The sequence below is a fragment of the Pseudorca crassidens genome, chromosome 10 (assembly GCF_039906515.1).
Source record: "Pseudorca crassidens isolate mPseCra1 chromosome 10, mPseCra1.hap1, whole genome shotgun sequence".
NCBI classification, from domain to species: domain Eukaryota; kingdom Metazoa; phylum Chordata; class Mammalia; order Artiodactyla; family Delphinidae; genus Pseudorca; species Pseudorca crassidens.
This window is the reverse complement of record NC_090305.1, coordinates 100,144,861-100,169,018: the sequence shown is the minus strand read 5'-3', so window position 1 is coordinate 100,169,018 and position 24,158 is coordinate 100,144,861. Positions and strand designations below refer to the sequence as shown.

General features: G+C 47.6%; 1 protein-coding gene across 9 annotated transcripts; it reads right to left on the bottom strand.

Annotated features, from left to right (window-relative positions):
* Positions 1 to 367: 367 nt before the first annotated feature.
* CPNE9 (copine family member 9) lies at positions 368 to 24,114 on the bottom strand. 9 transcript variants are annotated; one of them, XM_067755369.1, is made up of 20 exons: positions 22,873 to 24,114; positions 22,311 to 22,351; positions 22,146 to 22,192; positions 21,949 to 22,052; positions 21,463 to 21,499; positions 20,904 to 20,980; positions 17,146 to 17,209; positions 16,926 to 17,029; positions 16,624 to 16,728; positions 12,327 to 12,368; positions 11,484 to 11,559; positions 11,324 to 11,377; positions 10,839 to 10,900; positions 10,059 to 10,105; positions 8,930 to 9,111; positions 8,563 to 8,690; positions 3,779 to 3,881; positions 3,017 to 3,074; positions 2,570 to 2,643; positions 368 to 760 (listed from the first exon to the last, which is right to left on the bottom strand). In XM_067755369.1, exons 1-20 carry the CDS (start codon positions 22,938 to 22,940, stop codon positions 575 to 577), a joined length of 1,659 nt encoding a protein of 552 aa, XP_067611470.1. In that variant the 5' UTR covers positions 22,941 to 24,114; the 3' UTR covers positions 368 to 574. The 9 variants fall into 9 exon arrangements, with proteins under 9 accessions (XP_067611470.1, XP_067611471.1, XP_067611472.1 ...); XM_067755370.1 differs by having other exon boundaries at positions 23,323 to 24,114; XM_067755371.1 differs by lacking the exon at positions 22,873 to 24,114 and adding an exon at positions 22,479 to 22,581.
* Positions 24,115 to 24,158: the final 44 nt, after the last annotated feature.

Genomic DNA, 24,158 nt, shown 5'->3' with positions numbered 1-24,158 from the left:
CCTAGCACAGTGTCTGACGTGTAGTGAATACTCAAAGAAAATATCAACTCTTTTATTATCCTCACTCAAAAAACTTGGACTAGATGGATTAGAGCAGAGTTATACAGAATCATCTTAAAGCTGACCCCTTTGGAGGTCAAGAACCCCTTTTAGAATCTGATAAAAGCTATGGGCCTCTCCCCTCAGAAAAAATGTACACACATAAAGATTCACTTGTTCCTTAACGTATTTGAAGAATGTCTCAAGTGTTAGATGAATGTGTGTTAGGATGGGGATGAACCCTAGTTGAAACTGTCCTTGCCCCCTCCTTCTCTTGGTGTGGCCCCAGATCCTGGGTCCCTCCCTCCCCAAGACCCATGAGACAGACTGGAGTAGAGATCAGCTTTATTATTGGCATGAAGGCAGGGAGTGCCAGGCCCTCCTATGGTTGAGGGGGCAGAGGGCTCGACCAGCCAGTACCGATCCTCCAAGCTGGCCTTCCAGTGAGGTCCAGGGTTCCAGGTGCCTCTGGCTTTCAGCAGAAGCAGTGGGTGGGCAGGTGAGCAGGCTGCTAGGCTTTGGATAGGTGGGCTATTCAGGGATGCTCTGGAGCTGGCGTCGGCCTGGGGTTGGCAGGGGGTGGAGGGCGAGGCTGGATGTCCCTGGTGCGCATATAGGACAGTAGCTGCTCTGGGATCTCGGCCAGCACGTCCTTGGCTAGTCGGGCCATGCTCAGCACCTGGTTCCCTGACCGGTCGACATAGTCTCGGAATGGGACGAACTGGGACAGGCACAGACAATCAGATGTGGTGGTGGACAGAAGAGAGGGGAGTGGGGAAGGCAGCAGTAGGGAGGCTTCCTCTTTGACCTCCTAACATCTCTTTCCAAATATCACACTATCTCTCTCCCCCATCTTGAGGAGCTTTCTACATTTGCTTTCTCTCCACCCACTTTTTTTTTCACCTTCTGTTCACCCTCAACCCACTCTAATTTGGCTTCATGTAGTCTACTGAAACTGCTCTCGCTAACGATGTCAACAGCACCATTTTCCCAAATTAGTCCAGAGGGCAATGATTGTCAGCCTCATCTTGCTGACTCCTCTTTAGCTTTCTATTACATTTGACCATAATCTTCCTGAACACTTCCCCCTCTTGACACATTACATTCTTCTAGATTCTCCTACCTTTCTGGATGCCTTTCCCCCCATCCCCACCCCCAGTCCTCTGGGTCTACCTAATCTCTAAATCTGGTGCCTTCTCTCTCTCAGTTCTCTTCCTGGGTGATTTCATACACTTCTGTGACTTTACAAACTGTTCCCTGGATTAAGAGATACAAACTACTATGTATAAAATAGATAAGCAACAAGGATATATTGTATAACACAGGGAATTATAGCTTTTATCTTGTAATAACGTTTAATGGAGTATAAACTAAAAATACTGAATCACTATGCTGTATACCTGAAACATATTGTAAATCAACTATACTTCAATTAAAAAAAAAAAAACCTGTTCCCTGATGACTCCCCAATTTATACATCCATCCCTGACCTCTTTTTTAAGGCCCAGAGCCACATATTCACTTGTGCATATCACATCTCCTTTCATTGGTCTTAGATACCTCAAGCCCAATGTGTTTACAACGGAATTCTAGGCTTGTCTGCCAAATCTGCTCCTCCTCCAGCTTTCTCTTTACCAGTAAATGGGATTATCACTCACCCAGTGGCTCAGTATAGAAAACTGAGAATCATCCTTGAAGCCCTGCTCCCTGTCACCATTTAATCAAATCTTCAACTCTTGGAAATTTTTCTTAAATAATCTTTTGAAAATGCTTCTTCTCTCCATCCTTACTGCTTCCATTCCCATCCAAATCCCCTGTACTACTTCAAAGGCTTCCTCATTAACGGCTCTACCTGCCTTCTCTCTTGCCCTGCTATAGTCCACCGTCCTGCAGCATCTCTGCATGTCTTAAAATGCAAGTCTGACCACCCCACTTCTCTACGTAAAATCCTTCAAGAGCTTTCCAGTTCTTTTAGAACAAAGCTCTGAGCTTCACCATGACTGGCAAGGCCTTGGCTTCCTCTTCCTCTCACTCCCTGTGATCCTGCCACCCTGGCCTCTTGCCCTCTCCATGATTGGGCAAGTTCTTTTGAGCCTAAGGGCCTTCTCACGTGCTGCTTCTCTACCTGTAATGCTTATACCTCCTTTAGATTTCAGCTCATATGTCATTCCCTCGTAGTAGCCTTCCCTGACTACCCTACCTAATCAGGTCCCTGTTATAGGCTCTCATTGTGGCATTTGCTGTCCCTCTGGAGCACCTATCACAATCTAATGAGATGTGTGATTATTATTGGTTGCCTCCACTAGAGGGCAGGAGCCTTGGGATCTCCTACACTATGAATCCACGATGGCTGCAGCAACCTGCCTGTTTCTCAAAAAGAGTTTGTTGAATGAATGTAGGTAGGCTGAAAGAGTGAAGGGAAGAAAGGCAGGTGATTAAGAAGGCAGTAAAGGAGAACAGCTGCTAACTTAGCCTCTCCTTCCCACCGTGCCTTTTGACTCCATGACTTCCTCTCCCGGGTCAGGTCTACCTGAACGATGTCCCGCTCTGCATAGCGTCCCCTAGAGGACACGCGCACGTCATCACCATCCAACTCTTCCATTGCTGCGGAAAAGACACCCCTCAGCTGATTGGCCTTTCCCACACCAACCCATGCTGCCCCCTCCCTCTTAGCTCCCCTTTGGAGTCATCATGAGAATGCCTAACGGTTGTATCAAAGTCCTACAAACATTAGGCATTGTAATGGAGTTCTTATTATGCCCTCCCACGCATTCCTTCATCCCAGGAACCCCAGGAGGGAAGTATTTGTATGAACAGCCTTGGTTATGATGAGGAAACAGGTTCAGAGAAGGTCTGTGACTTGGCCAAAGTCCAGCACAGGCATCCATCCTATCTTTTCTATGAGGCAGGCCTGGGTGCCCAGATCCTCCCCTATTTTCCCGTTATTGGTCACACTCATGGACACCCCCCATCTTACCCTCAAACATGGCTGGTCCCACACCGACAATAATGATGGACATGGGCAGTGAGGAGGCCTGTGAGGGAAAGAGGGTAAATGGTTGGGGTGAGCAGGCATAACAAGGGAAGTGGCTGTTGGGAGACAATTCTGTGTGTGTGATGTTTCTGCACATCTTACAAGCAGAGGCACTGATTCCCTTTGTGTCAGATTATCTTTTCAAGGATGTCTCCATATGTAACTGCCTTGAAAGATACAGTGTCTTCCTACAGAGCAAAGGGCAAGTTTGTTTACTGTCCAGTATAATATCTCGCACTGGAACAAAGGGAAGGCATGCTTACTGCCCATTATAAAAGACTCAGGTTCTCTACACTTAGGGTTTCTGTTCTATAATGCAACCCACTGTGGGTACAGGTGTCATCTGGCCCTCTGCACATTATCTTGTGGGAAGCGGGACTTAGTGAATCAGAGCCAATGCTGATAGTTGAGCTACTGCTATTGCTGGGAACAGCAAAGTCCTTTGCTTTTTTTGGCCACGCTGCATGGCATGTGGGATCTTAGTTCCCCAAACAGGGATCGAACCCATACCCCCTGCAGTGGAAGCACAGAGTCTTAACCACTGGACCACCAGGGAAGTCCCAAAGTCCTTTGCTTTTGTGTCTGCTGCCAGCATCCATGAAACTGGCAGGTTAACTTGTTAGCTTGCGTGTAGGGTAAAATCTCAACCCCTTCACGGTTATTAACAGTGACCCCTCCCTTCCAAGCCCTCCTCCTCAGACTCACACTGACAATGGCCTCCTTGGTCTGTGTCATGTCAGAGATGACCCCATCAGTGATGATGAGCAGAACATAGTACTGAGAACCATCAGAGATCTTGGCTGCAGCCCTGGGTGAGAGGCCAAGATCAGAATTCAGCTGAAAGCCCAGAGTTCAAAGGAATGTCCTGTCCCTAAAACTTCCACAGCCAGCACGTAAGCAGTGGTCAAGGACTGGGGCTTCTGAAGCTCATGCTCCTTCCCCAGACCTGGCTGCCTGCCCCACCTACCATCCCTCCAGTTACATTTATAGAACACTCACTATAGCAGGTACTGTGTTTAGGCACTGGAGGTACACAGTGAGAAAAAACAAATCCATCCCAGTCCCCTTGAGAGGGGATGCTGATCTAAGAATCACAGAAATAGCTAGAATTGCACTTGTGATGAGAGTTGGGATAGAAAGAGACACTGCTATGACAGTGTCCTGTAGGGATCTTGACATGGCCCAGGTCAGTGAAAGCTTCTTTAAGGAAACAGTGTTTGAGGATAAAGGAGAGGAGGAAGGAGAAGAGGCTAAGTGAAGGGGGAGAATTATTCCAGGTAGAAGGAACAGCATGGACAAAGGCCCCAAAATGGGACTGGAGGAATCCTACCCTTTCTGGAGCCCAGAAAGAGAAGGAAGCAGAGTGGACCATGTGACTGAAATGAGGTGGGGCCCAAACCACACAGGGCTTTGTTGGCCCTGGAAAGATGTTGGTATTTATACAAGAACAAGACCAAAGACTGAAGGCCTCCTTTCTTCCCTCTCTCACCCATTTCTCCTCTCTCCCTTCTCCCCTCTGCTGACCACATCCCATTGCCTAGGCTTCTGGGTCCTCAGCCAGTCTAACAGCTGCTCCCAGAGCTCCTTTCCCTTCTCTCACTATCAGTCTTTGAATCCAAGATTTTTTGATCTGAAAAGGACTTCAGAAGTCATTAACTCTAGTCCCCTTATTTTACACATAAGAAAAACGAGACCTCAGAGAGCACAAAGGCCGTGGCAGACCTGGTCTCTTGACTTCCAGTGTTGGGCCCTGTGTGGATTGGAAAGGATGGAGTTGCACTCTCCAGTAAGGTAGCCTCTATTGAAATTTATATTAATTAAGTTAAATAAAATTCAACATTCAGTTCCTTGTTCCCCCTAGCAACTTTTCAAGCGCTCACTATCTGTATGTGCCTGGCAGCTACCATATAGGACATCACAGATACAGAACATTTCCATCATTGCAGAGTTCTGTTGGACAGTGCTAGTATTTAAGCTTGATATAAAGAAGGAGGAAAGCGTGGTGAGAGTGGAGAATTCAAATAGCTCCAGTTCATTTTGCCCAGGGCCCAGGGTGGGAGTGGGCCGTGATCCGTTCCTGAATCCTGGCTGCAGCCTCCTTATAGGCTTGGGCTGGTACTGTTTCCTGTCACTCACTCATTTTGCAAATAATCACTGCACACCTGCTATGTGTCAGGCCAGGCACCAAGTTTGGTGCTGAGCATGCAGCAGAGAATTGGACATTGTCCTGCGGGGTGATGGATGCTTTCACCACTAAGATGCAGTGAGGTTAGGGCTTTGAGGACATGACATCTAACCCAAGACCTGAAAAATGAGTAGGAGTTAGCCAGGTGGAGGTGGAGGTGGGGTGGGGGGAGGAGGGGAGGGTAAAGGGAAAGTGTTCCAGAGAGAAGGAATAGCACGTACAAACCAAGAGAGTGTGTTCTAGGGGGTGCACGTGGGGCCACAGAAGAGAGATGAGGCTGGAGCAGTGGGCAATGGCCCCCTCATGAAGGGATTTGTGAGCCAGGGCATTGGGGGGCACGGAAGGGCGTTGGGCACGGGAGGTACATCTTTGGCTCCCTGCCGATGCCTGGCATTCCCAAGGCCATTTAGACCTGGAGCTGGGTGACTGGCTGGGGAAGGCCAGTCTGTGCCCCACCTGGCTGTGGGGTGGGAAACGACAAAGAGTCATCTGTGATCATCAAAATCACAGCCGCACTCTTGACATACGTGATCTAATTTAATCCCCACCACCATTCTATGAGGTAGGCACATTTTTTATTCCAATTTTTAAAATGAGAAAAGTGAAGTTCAGAGACATTAAGTAGCATCCCCAAGGGGTGGTGCAGCTGGGGTCCAAGCCCACGCTTGAACATCTGAACCTAAAGCCTGAGCTCTTGATTCCTCCAGTCTTCCTTCCAGCCTGCTCTCTGGATACTCCTCCGTACACACTGCACATTCTGCTCAGAGTATACTGTTCACTGTTTACCGAGCTCACCCTTCATACCTCTGTGCTTTTCACATGTGGTTCCTGCTGCCAGGCCTGCTCTGTGCATCTTCCTCTGATAAAGTCCAGTTTGCCCTCTGCACCCAGCCAAGCAGTCAGTCCCCTCTGTGACTAGACTGCCTTGGGTCTCTCAGACTCTCCTTCTCCCTCTGCCTTCTAGGATGCCACCCACCAAGACGGGCTGTCTGCCCTTCCAAATGGGTTCTCACATCCCTGAGGGTACCAGCATGTGTACCAAGGGGAACCCAAGGTCACAGGATACCGGAGGCACTCATTATACTATATGATTTGGTGGATAAAGCTAGATGGCTCTAAGTACACTTAAAACACCTTCCCCCCCCCCCAGATTATAGCAAACATGGACACAATATCAGAAGAATGTAAATTTGCATGCATTTTAAAGATAAAATATGGGGATTTCAAAGACATTTTCAGCTTGGCTGCTTTCAGCTGTGCCCCCAGTTTCCCCTAGGGGAAGCTGTTGTTTGCCTTTGCCAACAGGCAACTTGCTGGAAAAGTCTGGGAAGCTCCGGCCTACAGAAGGTAATGATTTGTTTATATTTCTGTCTCCTGCACCGAGGCAGGAGATCTCAAGGGCTGAGCCTAGATCTGATTCATCTGTGAGTCTCTAGTGCCCCAGCAGAGAACTGAGCACACACAGATGCCCTTAGAATAGTAATAATGATAATAATAGTACCAGTAATAGCTAACACCTATAGCACTTACAATGTGGCAGGCACTGTTCTCAGTGCTTGACAAATATTAATTTAGTTAGTCCTCACAACAGCTCTATGATACTATTATCCCCATGTACAGCTGAGGAAACAGGCATAGAGAGGTTAACAGTCTTGCCCAAAGTGACACAGCTAGTAAGTGGTAGAGTGGGTGTAACTTAGCTAGTCTAGCCCCATAGCCCACATTCATGCTACATTCTCCTTTATGGAATGTTGACTGACTGACTGAATGAATGAGTGAACTTGCCCAAGATAATATTTAAGAAGTCTGTTTAATAACAACAAAAAAATGTGCTCAGGTTCCATTATTAAGTGAAAAACTCAGTAGTGAAATATTACATGTAATTTGACTGCCATTATGGTTGCATAAGGAAGACTGTCAATAACTATATATACATCCACATTCCCATGGGCCGTATTCTGGGTGATTTCTTATTTAATTTCTCCATCCTTGAAATTTTCTACAGCAATGTTATGTTACTTCTGTAATTAAAGAAACTATTATCTCACTACGAATTAAAAAATAACTAATCTTTATTAGAGAAAAGGCAAGTCTCTGGACATATAAATCTCCCTGAAATCCTTCAACTTTTCTTCTCTTTGTTTCATCTTTTTACTTTCAAGTTTTCTGAGGTACTTTGTTTTCGATGGGTCTCTTCTATTTAGCATACTACAGTTTACTTATTATTTTTTTATTCAATCAGAAAAACTTTAGGTTCACTGACATATGTTTGGTTTTAGTTGTCATTTTATTTTATCTGCATTTAAGAAAATCATTTGTTACATGAGCTGGATTTTCTTTGCATTTTGTTTTTGTTCTGAAAATTTGGAGTTACTCTTTTGTTTTTAGAAGTTACTCTTCTATAGTTTAATCTGCAACTTAAGCTCATTTTAATCTACCATGAGCACTTACTATGGGCCACACACTGTGCTAATCATTCTTTTTTTTTTAAAGAGTTTGTAATTTCTTTTTTTTTAAATTAATTTTATTTATATTTATTTTTGGCTGCGTTGGGTCTTCGTTGCTGTGCATGGACTTTCTCTAGTTGTGGTGAGCAGGGACTACTCTTCGTTGCAGTGCACGGGCTTCTCGTTGCGGTGGCTTCTCTTGTTGTGGAGCACAGGCTCTAGGCGCGCGGGCTACAGTAGTTGTGGCTCACGGGCTCTAGACCTCAGGCTCAGTAGTTGTGGCGAACGGGCTTAGTTGCTCTGCGGCATGTGGGATCTTCCCGGACCAGGGCTTGAACCCGTGTCCCCTGCATTGGCAGGCGGATTCTTAACCACTGGGCCCCAGGGAAGTCCTAATCATTCTTATATTGTTATCTAATTTTAAATTTCCAATAACCCTATAAAGAAGGTACTATGGTTATCCATTATTACACCTATTTACAGGGATGAAATGGAGGCTTAGAGAAGCTAAGTTGCTTCAGGTCACATGGTTAGTGAGTGGTAGACCTGGGATCACTCCCAGGTCTGATGCCCAAACTTGTGCCTTACCCACTGTTCTGTAGGCCCTTCTCTCTTCCCCAAACTTGAGGCCTGGGTTGTTGTTCCCAGGGAGTGGGGTTGGGGTAGTTTGTTGACACCCTTTCTACCTCAGAATAAGGCATTATGTAACCTCTTTATAACAGAGCCTGGCCAACACTGAAAATTTCACCTTCTCCCCAGAGCCCAAATTCACCCAAGAGTGGTCCTAACTATTCTTGGGAAGTCAGTTCACTGTCTGGGTCCCCTTAGTTTCCCCCAGCCCCACCCAGTTTCCTTACCTGGCCACCAGGTTGATGACAGGGGCGAAGTAGGTGGGCCCGTAGAGCTGCACTGTGCGCAGGCTCTGGAAGTAGCTCTCCAACACGCCCTCAATGCCCACACAGTTGGGGTCCTCATCATTGTTGTTCTGTCAGGGAAGATGCCCTGCTGGGCTGATCCTAGCTCACTCTTTCCTTCTTGCATCGCTGTCTCTCAGAGTCCCCTCCAAACTCCAACCCTGCCCCCTCCCTGCTCTGCCACCTTCTCCTAGCTCCTCCTGCTACTTGGCAGGTCCTTGACCCTTAGAAGAGACATAAGCAGAAGAATTTGTCAACGTGGGTGGGCCAGATGCCAGGGCATGGAGTCTAGGCTCTGGCCATACCATACCAGGGGGAACTGGTGGGAGATCCGTCCCTCGGGAGGCAGCTTGGCCCCAAAGCCGTAAGCTGGGAACAGCTTGTCACTGTCATAGTCCTGGATGATTTCTCCCACTGCCTTGAGGGCCATGGCATAGGCGCTGAGCTGATAAGGACTCATGTAGTGCAGGGAGGTGGGCTGCAGGGGATTCCCTATAGGGAAACAGGAGACCCACCTCATGGTCATCTTGATGATCTATTAGTTCACCTGCCTATCGTTGTATGCATCCATCCACCTATCCATTCATCCACTCTTTACCCATGTACTCCCTCATTATTTTACCCAGTCATCCAAATGTTCATTTATCCATCTATCCATCCACCAACCCCTATAGGTATCCCTCAGTTCATCCACATACTCATACATCCATTCACCCATCCACTGGCCATAAATCCATCTTTCAGTCTACCTATTCATCTCCATCTGTCCGCTTCTCCATTCTCTTATCCAACTACCCACCCACCTAACCATCCATCCATCCATCCATTCACTTGTTCACCTGCTATTTCTCTTTCTTTCCCATCCATCCATATAGCCATATTCTTTCATCCATCTATCCATCTCTATCCATCCCTATCCATCCCATTCATTCACCTGCCTGTCTATCCTCAAATGGATCCATTCACCTGTACACTCATCCATTTCCCCAATTTAAACATCTGAGCATTTGTCCACCCACATACCAGTTCATGCATCTACCTGTCTAACCCACTGTACTCACTCATTACCCATTTGCCCCCTCTGTTTATAAATCTATCTACCCACCCAGTCATCCACCCATTTACCTATTCATCTCTCATTACACTCGTATTCCCTCTCATCCATTCATTTACTCATCTGCTTCTCAAGCTATGTAGACCTGTCTATCCTTTCAACTTTCTTTGATCCATTTACCCACTTATTTTTCTGTACCCTCTCCTACCATTACATCCAGTAATCTCCTCACGACACTCCTGCCCCAGTATGAGCCTGACTGGGCCTTGCCTCAAGCCTGGGCTTTCTGGGTAGCTTAACTCTTATTCCCAGGTTGGAATCCAGGCCAATCCCTAGTGACTTCTTTAGAATTCCTCCGTACCCCATTCCCCCATCCATGCCTCACCATTGGAAGCTGTGAAGTCAATGGCTACTGTGAAGTTCAGCTGCGTCCTATTGGGGAAATAGATGGATTGAGAAGTGAGGGACTAATAACTTACTATACCGGGATTTCTCAAACACTAGTATGCATATGAGCCACCTGGGAATCGTGTTAAAATGCAAATTCTGAACTGGATGGTCTGGGTGGAGCCTGAGATTCTGCTTTTCTAACAAACTCCCAAGTGAGGCAGATGCTGCTGGCCCACTGAACACACTTTGGGTGGCAGAATTAAATGCCTGCTGCATGACATAATGTGCGCGATGGAATTTAATTTAACCGTTACTATCGTCCTGAAGTAGTACTTAACAGCTCCATTTTACACTGGAGAAAAGTGAGGTTTAGAGAAGACAAGTACCTTTCTGAGGTCAGCCTGTGTCCCCTAAACCAAGCAGGATGTCCCCTACAGCCTGCTTATCGTTTCCCTCTTTCTTGGCTTCTCCCTCTTGCCTGGACATATCTTCTTCCTGGGCCCCAGTAAGGTTACTGGGGACACCTTTGAAAACCACTGGTCTGTCATCTTCCCAGGGCGGGCTGGAAGATTGGGTTGAAAGGCAGCCCCATGGAGAGAACTAAGATGGGCGGCACTCTGCACTTTATAAAGCACTTTGTAGTCTGCCAAGTGTTTTAAAGTTTATCCTCATGATCTCTTTGGACCCTGACCATTAATGAATAGTAAAACTGAGGCTCAGAACTGGGAGTAACTCATTGCTGGGCTTTCAGCCAAAAGCTTGGCCTGTGACTCACCCTCCCTTGATGTAATCGACAAAAGTGAATTCAGAGTCCACAGAAAAGGAAAGCAGCGTCACCTGCGGGACAGAAGAGGCAGCCCTGCTACTTTGGAAAGTGTAGTCAGGGTAGAAAAAGGGAAAGAGGCACTTGATTTCACCCCCATCCCACCCTGTCCAATTTCTGAAAGGGCAAAAAGGGGAAGCTGTCAGAAACATTTGGATTTCCAAAAATATATTAAATTGGGAAATATAACTTAGGTTTTCCCCAAAAATCTGCAAAAGAGTAAATTTCAAAACAATTTCCTTAGGTGAGAGAAAAAAAAATTAAAAACAAAACACAACAAAAACTTAAATGGTGCCACCTTGTATCCAACATTACTATATCCAAGTAATCTGTGCCAACAGCTTTCCCATACCCTCAACATTTGCCATGTCATGCTATGTCAGTGGGGATAGAGACAGAAGGATCCAGGGAGGGACAGGGCTCTAGGGAGTACTCACAGTTCCCGAGTTGACATATTTCTTCTTCTTACATTTCTTCCGAGGGTTAAGTACCTAAGTGAAGAAGATAACAGTGATGGAGGGAAACAGGACGGGAACCACAGACTGAGCACACTAGGATGGAGGGCCTGGGCAACCTGGGCAGGGCTGGAGCTCTCACCTCATACACTGTGAACTGGTTCTGGGCCTTGCTCAGCTCTCTGTAGCTAGTGGTAAACTCACCGATGAAGTCGTGACTGCAATGAGACCAGAGGTGGGTAAGCAACAACTGCTGGTGGTTTGGAGACATCTCTGAAACCAGTCTTTTTTTTTTTTTATTTAAATAAACCATTAGAGTACTGGGAGGTAATCTCATTAGTTTTATTTTTTTTAATTTATTATTATTTTTAAATTGATTTATTTTTTGGCTGCATTGGGTGTTTGTTGCTGCTCGTGGCTTTCTCTAGCTGCAGCGAGCGGGGCTACTCTTTGTTGTGGTGTGCAGGCTTCTCATCGCGGTGGCATCTCTTCTTGTGGAGCTCAAGCTCTAGGCGTGTGGGCTTCAGTAGTTGTGGTGGGCGGGCTCAGTAGTTGTGGCTCGTGGGCTCTAGAGCGCAGGCTCAATAGTTGTGGCGCACGGGCTTAGTTGCTCCACGGCATGTGGGATCTTCGCGGATCAGGGCTCGAACCCGTGTCCCCTGCATTGGCAGGCGGATTCTTAACCACTGCACCACCAGGGAAGCCTGAAACCAGTCTTTTATTTCCACTATCTGTGCCTCTACTTGGGCTGCAGGGCACTGGGGCTTGGGCTAGAAGAGGGACCAAGCTAAGGGGAAGAGAAGGGAAGCGACAGTGTACCAGAGAGACAACTGAGGGCATCAGTTGTACCCAAGGTCTTGGCATCTGTCATCAACCTTTCTGGCTCCCAAGGCTACTTTGGGGTTCCTAGTGAATGTACTACATATTTCAGGGAACTGTTTGTGTTAATTATAGGAGAGGGCAGTACTATGTGGAGCAGTGCTACCTTCCATCCCGGTCCCAGTCGTACACATCAATCTTCACTGTTCTGAAATGCAGGAGATAAACGTAGGCTGGGTGTGTATGATAAATCTGAGACACCCCCACCCACTTAACTATACATAAAACATCTTCCAATCCACCCATCTGTCCTTCTATCAAACTTCCTCCTGTCCCTCCTATCCATTCATTAATCCATGCACATACCCAACTATCTACTGCCACTACCAGTATTACTACTACTACTGATATTTATACTGCTGTTACTATACTTTACTCTTGACTTTTTTTTTTTTTGGCTGCACCACATAGCTTGCGGGATCTTATTTCCCCAACCAGGGATTGAACCCAGGCCCTCCGCAGTGAAAGGGCAAGAGTCCTAACCACTGGACCGCCAGGGAATTCCCTACAACTTATTGAGTCTTACTATATTCCAGGTATTGTTCTCAGCACTTTCACAGACTAATTTAATTTAACAATCATTCTATAAAGTAAGAACTATTGAGATAGCCTCATCCACCAGAGGGCAGACAGCAGAAACAAGAAGGACTACAATCCTGCAGCCTGCAGAACGAAAACCACAATCACAGAAAGACAGACAAGATGAAAAGGCAGAGGACTATGTCCCAGATGAAGGAACAACATAAAACCCCAGAAAAACAACTAAATGAAGCGGAGATAGGCAACCTTCCAGAAAAAGAATTCAGAATAATGATAGTGAAGATGATCGAGGACCTTGGAAAAAGAATGGAGGCAAAGATCAAGAATATGCAAGAAATGTTTAACAAAAATTTAGAAGAATTAAAGAACAAACAAACAGAAATGAACAATACAATAACTAAAATGAAAACTACACTAGAAGGAATCAATAGCAGAATAACTGAGGCAGAAGAACGCCTAAGTGACCTGGAAGACAGAATGGTGGAATTCACTGCTGCGGAACAGAATAAAGAAAAAAGAATGAAAAGAAATGAAGACAGCCTAAGAGACCTCTGGGACAACATTAAACACAACAACATTCGCATGATAGGGGTCCCAGAAGGAGAAGAGAAAGAGAAAGGACCAGAGAAAATATCTGAAGAGATTATAGTCGAAAACTTCCCTAACATGGGAAAGGAAATAGCCACCCAAGTCCAGGAAGCACAGAGAGTCCCAGGCAGGATAAACCCAAGGAGAAACACGCTGAGACACATAGTAATCAAATTGACAAAAATTAAAGAAGAAAACTTATTGAAAGCAACAAGGGAAAAATGACAAATAACATACAAGAGAACTCCCATAAGGTTAACAGCTGATTTCTCAGCAGAAACTCTACAAGCCAGAAGTGAGTGGCATGATATATTTAAAGTGATGAAAGGGAAGAACCTACAACCAAGATTACTCTACCTGGCAAGGATGTCATTCAGATTTGATGGAGAAATCAAAAGCTTTACAGGCAAGCAAAAGCTAAGATAATTCAGCACCACCAATCCAGCTCTACAACATATGCTAAAGGAACTTCTCTAAGTGGGAAACACAAGAGAAGAAAAGGACCTACAAAAACAAACCCAAAACAATTAAGAAAATGGTAATAGGAACATACATATCTACAATTACCTTAAACGAGAATGGATTAAATGCTCCAACCAGAAGACACAGACTGGCTGAATGGATACGAAAACAAGACCCGTATATATGCTGTCTACAGAAGACGCATTTCAGACCTAGGGACACATACAGACTAAAAGTGAGGGGATGGAAAAAGATGTTCCATGCAATGGAAATCAAAAGAAAGCTGGAGTAGCAATACTCATATCAGATAAAATAGACTTTAAAATAAAGAATGTTACAAGAGACAAGGAAGGACACTACATAATGATCAAGGGATCAATCCAAGAAGAAGATATAACTATTCTAAATATATATGCACCCAACACAGGAACACCTCCATACATAAGGCAAATGCTAACAGCTATAAAAGAGGAAATCGACAGTAACACAATAATAGTGGGGGACTTTAACACCTCACTTACACCAATGGACAGATCATCCAAACAGAAAATTAATAAGGAAACACAAGCTTTAAATGACACAATAGACCAGACAGATTTAATTGATATTTATAGGACATTCCATCCGAAAACAGCAGATTACACTTTCTTCTCAAGTGCACACAAAACATCCTCCAGGATAGACCACATCTTGGGTCACAAATCAAGCCTCGGTGAATTTAAGAAAATTGAAATCACATCAAGCATCTTTTCCAACCACAGTGCTATGAGATTAGAAATCAATTACAGGGAAAAAAACAAAAAACACAAACACATGGAGGCTAAACAATATGCTACTAAATAACCAAGAGATCACTGAAGAAATCAAAGAGGAAATCAAACAATACCTAGAGACAAATGACAATGAAAACACGACAACCCAAAACCTATGGGATGCAGCAAAGCAGTTCTCAGAGGGAAGTTTATAGCCATACAGTCCTACCTCAAGAAACAAGAAAAATCTCAAATTAACAATCTGACCTTACACCTAAAGGAACTAGAGGAAGAAGAACAAACAAAACCCAAAGTTAGTAGAAGGAAAGAAATCATAAAGATCAGAGCAGAAATAAATGAAATAGAAACAATAGCAAAGATCAATAAAACTAAAAGCTGGTTCATTGAGAAGATAAACAAAATTGATAAACCTTTAGCCAGACTCATCAAGAAAAAGAGGGAGAGGACTCAAATCGATAAAATTAGAAATGAAAAAGGAGAAGTTACAATGGACCCTGCAGAAATACAAAGCATCCTAGGAGACTACTACAAGCAACTATATGCCAATAAAATGGATAACCCGGAAGAAATGGACAAATTCTTAGAAAGGTATAACCTTCCAAGACTGAACCAGTAAGAAACAGAAAATATGAACAGACCAATCACAAATAAGGAAATTAAAACTGTGACTAAAAATCTTCCAACAAACAAAAGTCCAGGACCAGATGGCTTCACAGGTGAATTCTATCAAACATTTAGAGAACAGCTAACACCCATCCTTCTCAAACTCTTCCAAAAATTTGCAGAGGAAGGAACACTCCCAAACTCACTCTATGAGGCCACCATCACCCTGATACCAAAACCAGACAAAGATACTACAAGAAAAGAAAACTACAGGCCAATATCACTGATGAATATAGATGCAAAAATCCTCAACAAAATACTAGCAAACAGAATCCAACAACACATTAAAAGGATCATACACCATGATCAAGTGGGATTTATCCCAGGGATGCAAGGATTCTTCAATATACGCAGATCAATAAATGTGATACACCATATTAACAAACTGAAGAAGAAAAACCATATGGTCATCTCAACAGATGCAGAAAAGCTTTTGACAAAATCCAACACTCATTTATAGTAAAAACTCTCCAGAAAGTGGGCATAGAGGGAACCTACCTCAACATAATAAAGGCCATATATGACAAAACCATGGCAAACATCATTCTCAATGGTGAAAAACTGAAAGCATTTCCTCTATCAAGAAGGATTTATCTATCCAACCAAACATCCAGCCATCTGACATTTGTCCATCTGATCATCCATTCTTCTACATAACCATCCACTTATATGCCCATCCATCCTTCTACCCACTCACCTATCTTCATACTGCCCATTTGTTAGATCATATGGTCAGCCTATCCATCTACTTTACACTCATCCACCAACTAATTCATCCACTAATCCATCCATTCCCTCTGCTATCCATTCATGTGTCTATCCATCAATCTACCTGTCGTTCCACCTGTTTATCCTCCTGCTTTTTCAGTCATCCCTCTGCCTCTCCAACCAACTCACCAATCTCTCATATACCCATTCATCCTCTCACACATTTAGTCATCCACCCATTAATCCACCCATCATCTGTCCATCCACTAATCCACCCATCAGTCCACTCATCCATTCATCTGCTATCCATTCATCCATCTCCCCCTCTACCCACCCACCAGTCAGTCCTCTTATACACCCATCCACATACCCATCTAGTCATTCACCAGTTTATCTATTCATCTGACCACCCATCCATGTATCTGCTTACTCATTTGTTCATTTGCCCTTTCATTCATCCATCCATCCATCCATCCATCCATCCATCCACCTATTCATCCATGTGGCTATCCGTCTGCTTCCCCATGCACCCATCTCCATGTCCAAAACTCTGTCTCACTGAGTAGGATCCTCCAACACTATTATGACCCTTCTACCTTCATTCTTGGGCCCAGGAACCCCACTCTCATGCCCTTGTCCCCTTACTCCTTAGCTTATGCTGAAGCAGACCTGTCATAGTCTCCATTGCACAATACCCGCACAGGGATGCTGAAGGGCTGCCACACAGGATTCAGCGTGTTTTTCACAACCTCCGTCTTGTGGCAGATGGTGAACCTGGAGAGGACAGGAGGATTGGAACCTGCCTTTGGGGTAGGACTGAGCCCAGAGACAGGGCCTGATACTCTTGGAGATTCAAGCACATATCAGGCACTGCCTTGAGTGGATTCTGGGCTCAGGTCCCGGTGGAGTCTAAGATGTCCCAGCCTAAGAGCCCTAATGGGCCCATGGTCACAGTGGGGGCAGTGACTCACGTGCCATCTTCATTGCTCCTATAGAACACAAGGAAGGGGTCTGATTTCCCAAAGAAGTCCTTCTTGTCCAGCTTGTTTGCACACAGCTGCATGGTGGCAATATCCTATGGATGAAATTGGGCTATTGACACTCAAATTGCTCACAAACTCAGACAGCCCACTACAGGGAGTTTGGGGAGAGAAGAGAGCCTCCTGGGTCTAGTATGTGGCCCTTACTGACCCGACAATTGCTAAGCTCCTCTGCGGTCAGCAATATGGTCCCACACTTCTTGCCTGGTACACCCCTGGAAGCAGAAAAAGCCTCTTTGTGAGGGGAGAGGGGAGAGTAGGAAACAAGAATTGGGGTGGCCAATCTGGGATTGGGTAGGTCAGGGGATACAATCTGTCATTGACTGACAGTCCTGAGTATGTCCACCTCTGTCCTAGGTGGCTTCTGGTGGGGAAAGACCTGACTTTGACTAGGGAAGGTTTCTAGTCTGGAAGGAAGGGGTTAACCTAGCCTACGTGGACATATCATAATGGTAGCACAGGAAAGACATAGGATTTAGAGTTCTGGGCAAGTTATTTTCCCTTTCTTTGGGCCCTGGTTTTCTCTTTATGTAATGGGAATCTTGCCCACCTCTCAGGGTTGTGAAGAGATCAGAATGAATGCCTGGAAGGAAAAGCAGTTGGTAAACTTGGTAGATATGAAGGTGGTTCTCTTTCTCAAAGCAGACTCTTCATCTACGATACACCAGACACTGTTCTAGGTATGAATTGGCCAGTTGGCACTTTCCAGCTCTGCTAGACCCTGCCTTCAGGGAGCTTCCAGGGGAAGGTGGGATGTCAAAGCCAATAGGCAAGTAGAGCATGATGTAGCAATCCTAACGAGGGGGAGGAATTTCTATCCAGATCTGGGGCAAAAGGGCTGGTTTGTTAGGTCAAAGATGCTGTGCTTTCTGAAGACTGTGAAGAGTGAGATCAAAAAGTCCAGGGCAGCCTTATCTTCTTCTGACCCAAGAAGGGACACTTCCATGTGCCCGAAGGGTGCATACCAGGATACCCATCCCCAACTTGCTTTGGGTCTCCAAGCAGTCAGGGACCCTGTTGATATGGGCCTGCAAACCCTAACCCCCATGGGATCCAAAAGTGTGGTAGAGAGGAAGCTAGGTTAGGAGTATTCTCAGTTCAAGTTTTGACTCCAGCTTGCTATGTGGTTTTCCCCATCTTTAAAATGAGAATTTGAACCATTTCTTTGGCTCCTTTGATCTCTGACTCTCTGTGCTTTAAAAAGACAGAGTGTAATGAGTACAGGGACTCTTCACCTGCACGTTCAGAACCGAGTCGCTGATCCTACTGCCTTCTCACTGTTCTTTGCTTCCTTAATGTTCTCCCTCATCTCATCACCCAGTGTGAATTCCAGTCATTCTGGACTATAATAATCACTCCCTTGCATCCTACTTCTTTTCCCTTACCCTCTCTCACTTCTATATACTTATCTGGCAGAACCACAGCCCTAGTTAAATCCAATTTTCTGCCTAACCTGTATTACACCTGTGCAACTGAATATGGCCAGAGGAAAACACACATTCATGCTAATTGCTTTCATTTTAAATGTGTGACCACAAACCTCAAGAGGGTCCTTAATCATACCATACACCCCGAGTCACTTCACGTTTCCAGTTCCGCGAGATGGCAGTTTCGCTCTTCCTCCTCCCTCCTCAACCCGCAAGCCTCCTCCTCCATCCTCACTCTCAGCCAATGACCTTGTTTCCTACCTCACTGACAAAACTGAAGCAACCAGAGGAGAATGTCCACAGACCCACCACGCGCCTACCCTGCCTCCAGTATCTTCTCCAACACGAGGCCTTCCTACCGTTGCTATAAATGACTAGCCATGTGCCTATTTACCCCTCCACTGTGTGCTACTTTCCACACCCTCCCTCTTGCCTGCACAGGGACGTCACTCTAGCAACTCTCCCCCCCTTTTTTTTTCTCTTTTGGCCACGCCACACGGCATGTGGGATCTTACTTCCTCAACCAGGGATTGAACCCACACCCGCTACATTGGAAGCGTGGAGTCTTAACCACTGGACCGCCAGGGAAGTCCCTCCCCTCTTTTTATTATGTCAAATTTTCAGTTTCTACTGGATCATTCCCATTAGCATACAAATGTGGTATAATTTTTCTCATGTTAAAATATTACAAACCTATTCTTGCTCGCACTTCCCTCTCCAGCCACCCCTCCTTTTCTCTTCTCTTCTTTGCAGCAAAACCCCTTGAAAGATTCCTAATTCCCATTCCTCTCTTCCATTCTCTTCTAAACCTCCCCAACCAGGCTGTCACTCCCATCTCTCCTTCAAAACTCTGCTTGTCAGCGTCACCGGCGACCTCCATCTGGCTAAACCCAACGGCCAGTTCCCGATCCTCACCTTACTTGACCTGCAGCAGCATTTGACATAGTTGGCCACTCTCTTGTCCTTGATAAACATCCTTCACTTTGCTGCCGGGACAGCACCACCTGCTTTCGGTTACCCTCCCATTTCACTAATGATCCTTCTCAGCCTCCCTTTCTAGCTCCAATTCGTGGAGTCCTTGATCTTCCCTCTCTCCTCGCTCCCTTAGTGATCTCATCTAATCTCATGTCCTTAAAGAGCACCTAAGATTCACGTTTCTTATTGCCTATTTGACATGTCCACTCAGATGTCTAATAAAAATTATGAATTTCAACAGGTCAGACTGAACTCCTGGTTGACTTCCTCCCACAGCTTACTCCTCCCTCACTTTTTTTAAAAAAAAATCATCGTTTATGGCAACTCCATCTTTCCATTTGTTCAGGCCAAAGACCTTGGTATCATCCTCGTCTCCTCTTATCCTCTCACATCCATATGTGATCTGTCAGGAACCTGTTGGTTCCACCTTCAAGATACATCCAGAATCTGACCAATTCTCCCCTCCTTCACTGCTAGCACCGTGGATTACTTCTACCTTTGTCCACCCAAGGTTTAGTCTCAACCCGGCAGCATCCTTTGAAAGCAAGTCAGATCATATCAATCCTCTGCTCAGAACCCTCCAGTGACTTCCAACTCAGAGTAAAAACTAAAGTCCTTACAGTGGCTACAAGGCTCTGTCAATGCTCCAAACTCACCTTCTCCTTTCTTCCCCCTGCTCACGCACTTCCACCCACACTGGCCTCCTTGCTGCTCTTTGAACACATCAGACTTCTGCACTGGCAGTTTCCTCTGCCTGGAACATTCCTCCTCCAGATATCTGCACAGCGCACTCCCTTACTTCCTTCAGGTCACTGCTCTGAAGTTACCTCTCTAGGAGGCCTACTCAAGCATTCTGTTGAACACTGCAACACCTACCCACCCAGCATTTTCAGTCCCCCTAATTCTGCTCTATTTTGTCTTTATTCCTCAATATTTAATGTCTTCTAATATATTATGTAATTTACTTATTTATTATGTCAGTTTTGTACTGTTTTTCTCCCCCTTCTGTTATATAAGCTCCCTGAGGGCAGGAACCTTTGTTTTGTTCACCACTGCAACCCAAGCCCCTTGAACAGTGGCTGACATAGAGTGAGTATATGCCCAGTAGTGTCTGTGGAATGGATACATCCCTGGTGCCTAGCACAGGGTATAGCATACAAAACAAGCTAATAAATATTTAGTGAGTGAATGTAATGTAAATTCCAGAGAACCTGATTTAGTGAGGAAAGCTTCCTGGAGGAGAAAGGCTTGGAAGTGGACCTTAAAGGTTGAATCAGACTTAGAAAAAGAATGAAAAGGGTGAGGAAAGAGAGAGACAAGATCCGTCAGGCCTGAGACTGACTTGAGCAAAGCCCTGGAGGTTGGATTTTCCCAGGAGGGTGATGGAAGCCACTGAAGGCCCCTGACCAGGGGAATCCCAGCCTCCATCAGTACAGGGTCGGCTGTGTCTTTAGGAGGAGCATTTGGAGGCCCGCCCTTCCCCCGCTCCCCTTCAGGTTCAGCTCACGTGAGGGGTCGCTCTACTCGGCTGCCCTGGCCTCCGATCACCTCTCCCAGGGCCAGGAACGCTTGTCCCAGGAAATCCTGCGCCGGGATACAGAGTCAGCGGGGCGAGGACCGGCTGGCGGCGCAGAGTCCCAGCCCAGCCCTGGTGACGCTGCTGCACTGACCACGGCGACTGTAGGCAGCGGTACCACGCGGCCGGGGCTTTAAAGGAGGCGCGGGGTCCCCAGGAAAGCTGCCCTTCTTGGTCCTGCCATCACTTTAAGCCAAGATACCATCCCACCCCTCGCCTTTCACACACCACACATGTCGCCCCCGCCCAGCCCCGTTCAGCCTCACCTTCTGAGGGTCCCAGCAACAGTCGAGAAGGAAGAGTAGCAGTGAGTAAGAGGCACAGGCGGGAAACCGAGGCAGGAGCAGGAGAGGAGGGCAGGGAGGGCAGGTTCGGGGCCGAAGAAGGTCGAGTCGGGTTTGAGGGGGAGGAGGGTTCTAAGGAGGGTCGTTTAACACACACTGAGCGCCGCCTGTGTGCCCAGCCAGCCCGTGAGTGAACGGTCGCTCACCGGTTTGGAGATGTTGGTTCTGGAGTCGACGTTGTACCTGGGAAGAGAGTGGGACCAACATGGGGCGGGGCTGGTGGGAGAGCCTGGGAAAGGAGTCGGATTTCGAGTCCAGGTTAAAATTGTGGGTGGAAGGAGGGGCAGCCTTGCACCCGAATTCAACCTGGACTTCCTTTTGGCAGGAGTCGGCGTCATTGTGAGTCAGACCCGGGGCGAGGCCAAGTTCGGGGTCTGCTGGGGGCAGGATCACGTCAGAGGTAGGGCTTGGGAAGGAGCGGAGGGTTGGATCTGACCTAAGGGCAGGGCCAACCTAGACTTGTGGGCGGAGCTAAGGCTGAGCCGAGCCCTTCAGAGTGCCACAGAACCGGGCTTGGGGGTGGAGCCAGGCCGGGGGTGGGGGGTGGGGCCCGCGTGGGGGCGGAGCCAGCCGGAATTTCGGGCTGATCGAGGTCGGGGGGCGGTCCAAGCCAGATCCGGGGCGGGGCTCACACATCGAAGCGCAGGTTTTGCTTTTCCTCGAAGAAGTAGTCGAGGACGAATTTGCGCACGAAGTCTGGGTTCAGCGTGTTGTCGATCACCTCGGTCCGTCCGAACTGAATGGAGAGCGGAGAGTCAGCGCGAGGCCTGTAAGGGGGCAGGTGGTTCCCAGGGGCGGCTCCGGACTGGCCAAGGGTTCTAGGACTTACCTCCCGCCACTCTTGGCTGGCCCGGCTCTGCGTGTAGAGCACCACCACTGCAGGCGGGAGCGGGGGCGGGGAGGGAAGGACTTCAGGTCGGCCCGCACCCCCTCCCCGCCCCTCAGTCTTTCCCGGACCCCAGGTTCCCTCCCTCCTGGCCCTGGTGCCGCCTACTGGGGTCGGACTTGGAGAAGGTGTCGAGGTCCAGCAGGTTCCTAGAGAAAGGGACAGACAGACGGACACGGGGTGGATCATTCTGGAGCCCATCGCCTCGAACCTGCCCAAAGATGGGCACCTGGGGAGGCACGGGGCTCACATCACACTCCCCTCCCCCGTTACTACCTCCGGCTTGGGTGTGTGTGTGGGGGGGGGCGCGTTATCAGCACCCTGGACAACACCGGAAATCTGCGCCCAAGAACCGTTTCTCTGCGGACTGGACTGCCTCCAAGGGTCCAGGAAAGAGGGCTAGCCCCCAGAACTTTGCCCTCCTGCGGCGCAGATCCTACTGGACCCCCGAGACCCGTCCCTTGAAGCCGCAGGCTGAGCCCTCTTTTGTAGTTGGAGCTGTTCCAGGAAACCCCCTTCCCGAGTCCGCTAGCGACTCCCCTGAGTCTGCAGCCGCGATTTTCCTTCCCGAATGCTGCTTCCCCAGCGGCCTAGCCCCTCTCCGCGTTGAGCCCCGGAGCTGGGTGGTGCTGGGGCAATGCCTAAGCCCTCCCCAGCGTGGCCCGCTCACCGGCAGGACACGGTAATTTCAATCTTGGTGGCCGGGACGCTGCGCTCAGAGGCTCCGCTGAGCGACATGGCTGGTCGGCTAGCCGGAGCTGCGGCAGGCTGCGAGACGGGGGCCGCCGGAGCTGCTAGGGGCGGCGGCGGGGTCGGCCCATGTGCCGCCGCGGCGCTGGCGGCGGAGGCTGCACTCCCTCCAGCCCTGCGCGCACTCTTGCTGCTCGCGCCTTCACTGTGGCCGGCGGCGCAGCGGCTCCAGATGGCAACACAGCCCCGCCCGGCCCTGCGGGTGGCCCCCACCCCACTGGAGCAGCCTCGAGCAGGCCAAGAACCTTACACAGATTCGAACTCCAACCCACAAGGTGGGAGAGTCCTCCCAGCGCGTTTCCCCGGGGCCAAAGCCAGTGCCCCCCCACATCCCCGCGAGCTGTCCCCGAAGCTGAAGGGTTCCAGATACCTGGTGGGCGTTGGGGTCGATTCCTCTTCTTGAGCCGCTCGCTCAATCTGCTTCTCCTCCTTCCCACTCCCGTCCTCCCTCCCTCAGTCTCTGAAGAGTTACACATTTGCGTGACCTTGGGCAAGTTACTTAACAGCTCTGTGGCTCAGTCAGTTCATTAGTAGAATGGCCATTAATAGCACCTATTCGGGGTGTTGTAAAATTTCATCGAGAATAATCCACAGAAAGGAGTTAGCACAGGGGATTGTACACAGTAAATACTCAAGAAATGTTCACCGGCATTATTTCCTTCTTGGCATTCACACTGATGACCTCTTTTGTGTTTAGAGTCAGAGGTCAGTAAATGGTGGCTGTTACAGCACTGTGCAAAACCTTTTGTCCATGTCCTTGAACCCGCATGACTTCATGGTGTTAAGAGATGCAGACACACTCTGTGAGGATGCAACCCACTCCAGGTCACACGGTAGGTTGTCAGCCAGGTCCATCCTCCCCACATCACCTACTACCTCCAAAGCCCTGGAAGCCAATCCCTCACCGAAGGAACGCAGGGGCTGCAGGTCACCTGTACCAGTCTGTTAAACTTGTTAAAAATGAAGATTCTCCCCACACCCTTCCCAGCTAAATGAAACTCAGCAACTTCAAGTCTGAATTTCAGGCAGCCCTGGAAATCTGCATGGATAAACAGGCTCCCTAGGGGGGGACTAGGGCCCACTCAGGCCTGAGGACCACTGCTCCCACCTTAACAGCCTGTGACTACATGTCCCCGTCTCACTGGAGACTCTCATGGCTCAGGAGTTAAGGGGAACACCCAAGTCTCCAGTTCCCTTCCTGCTTCA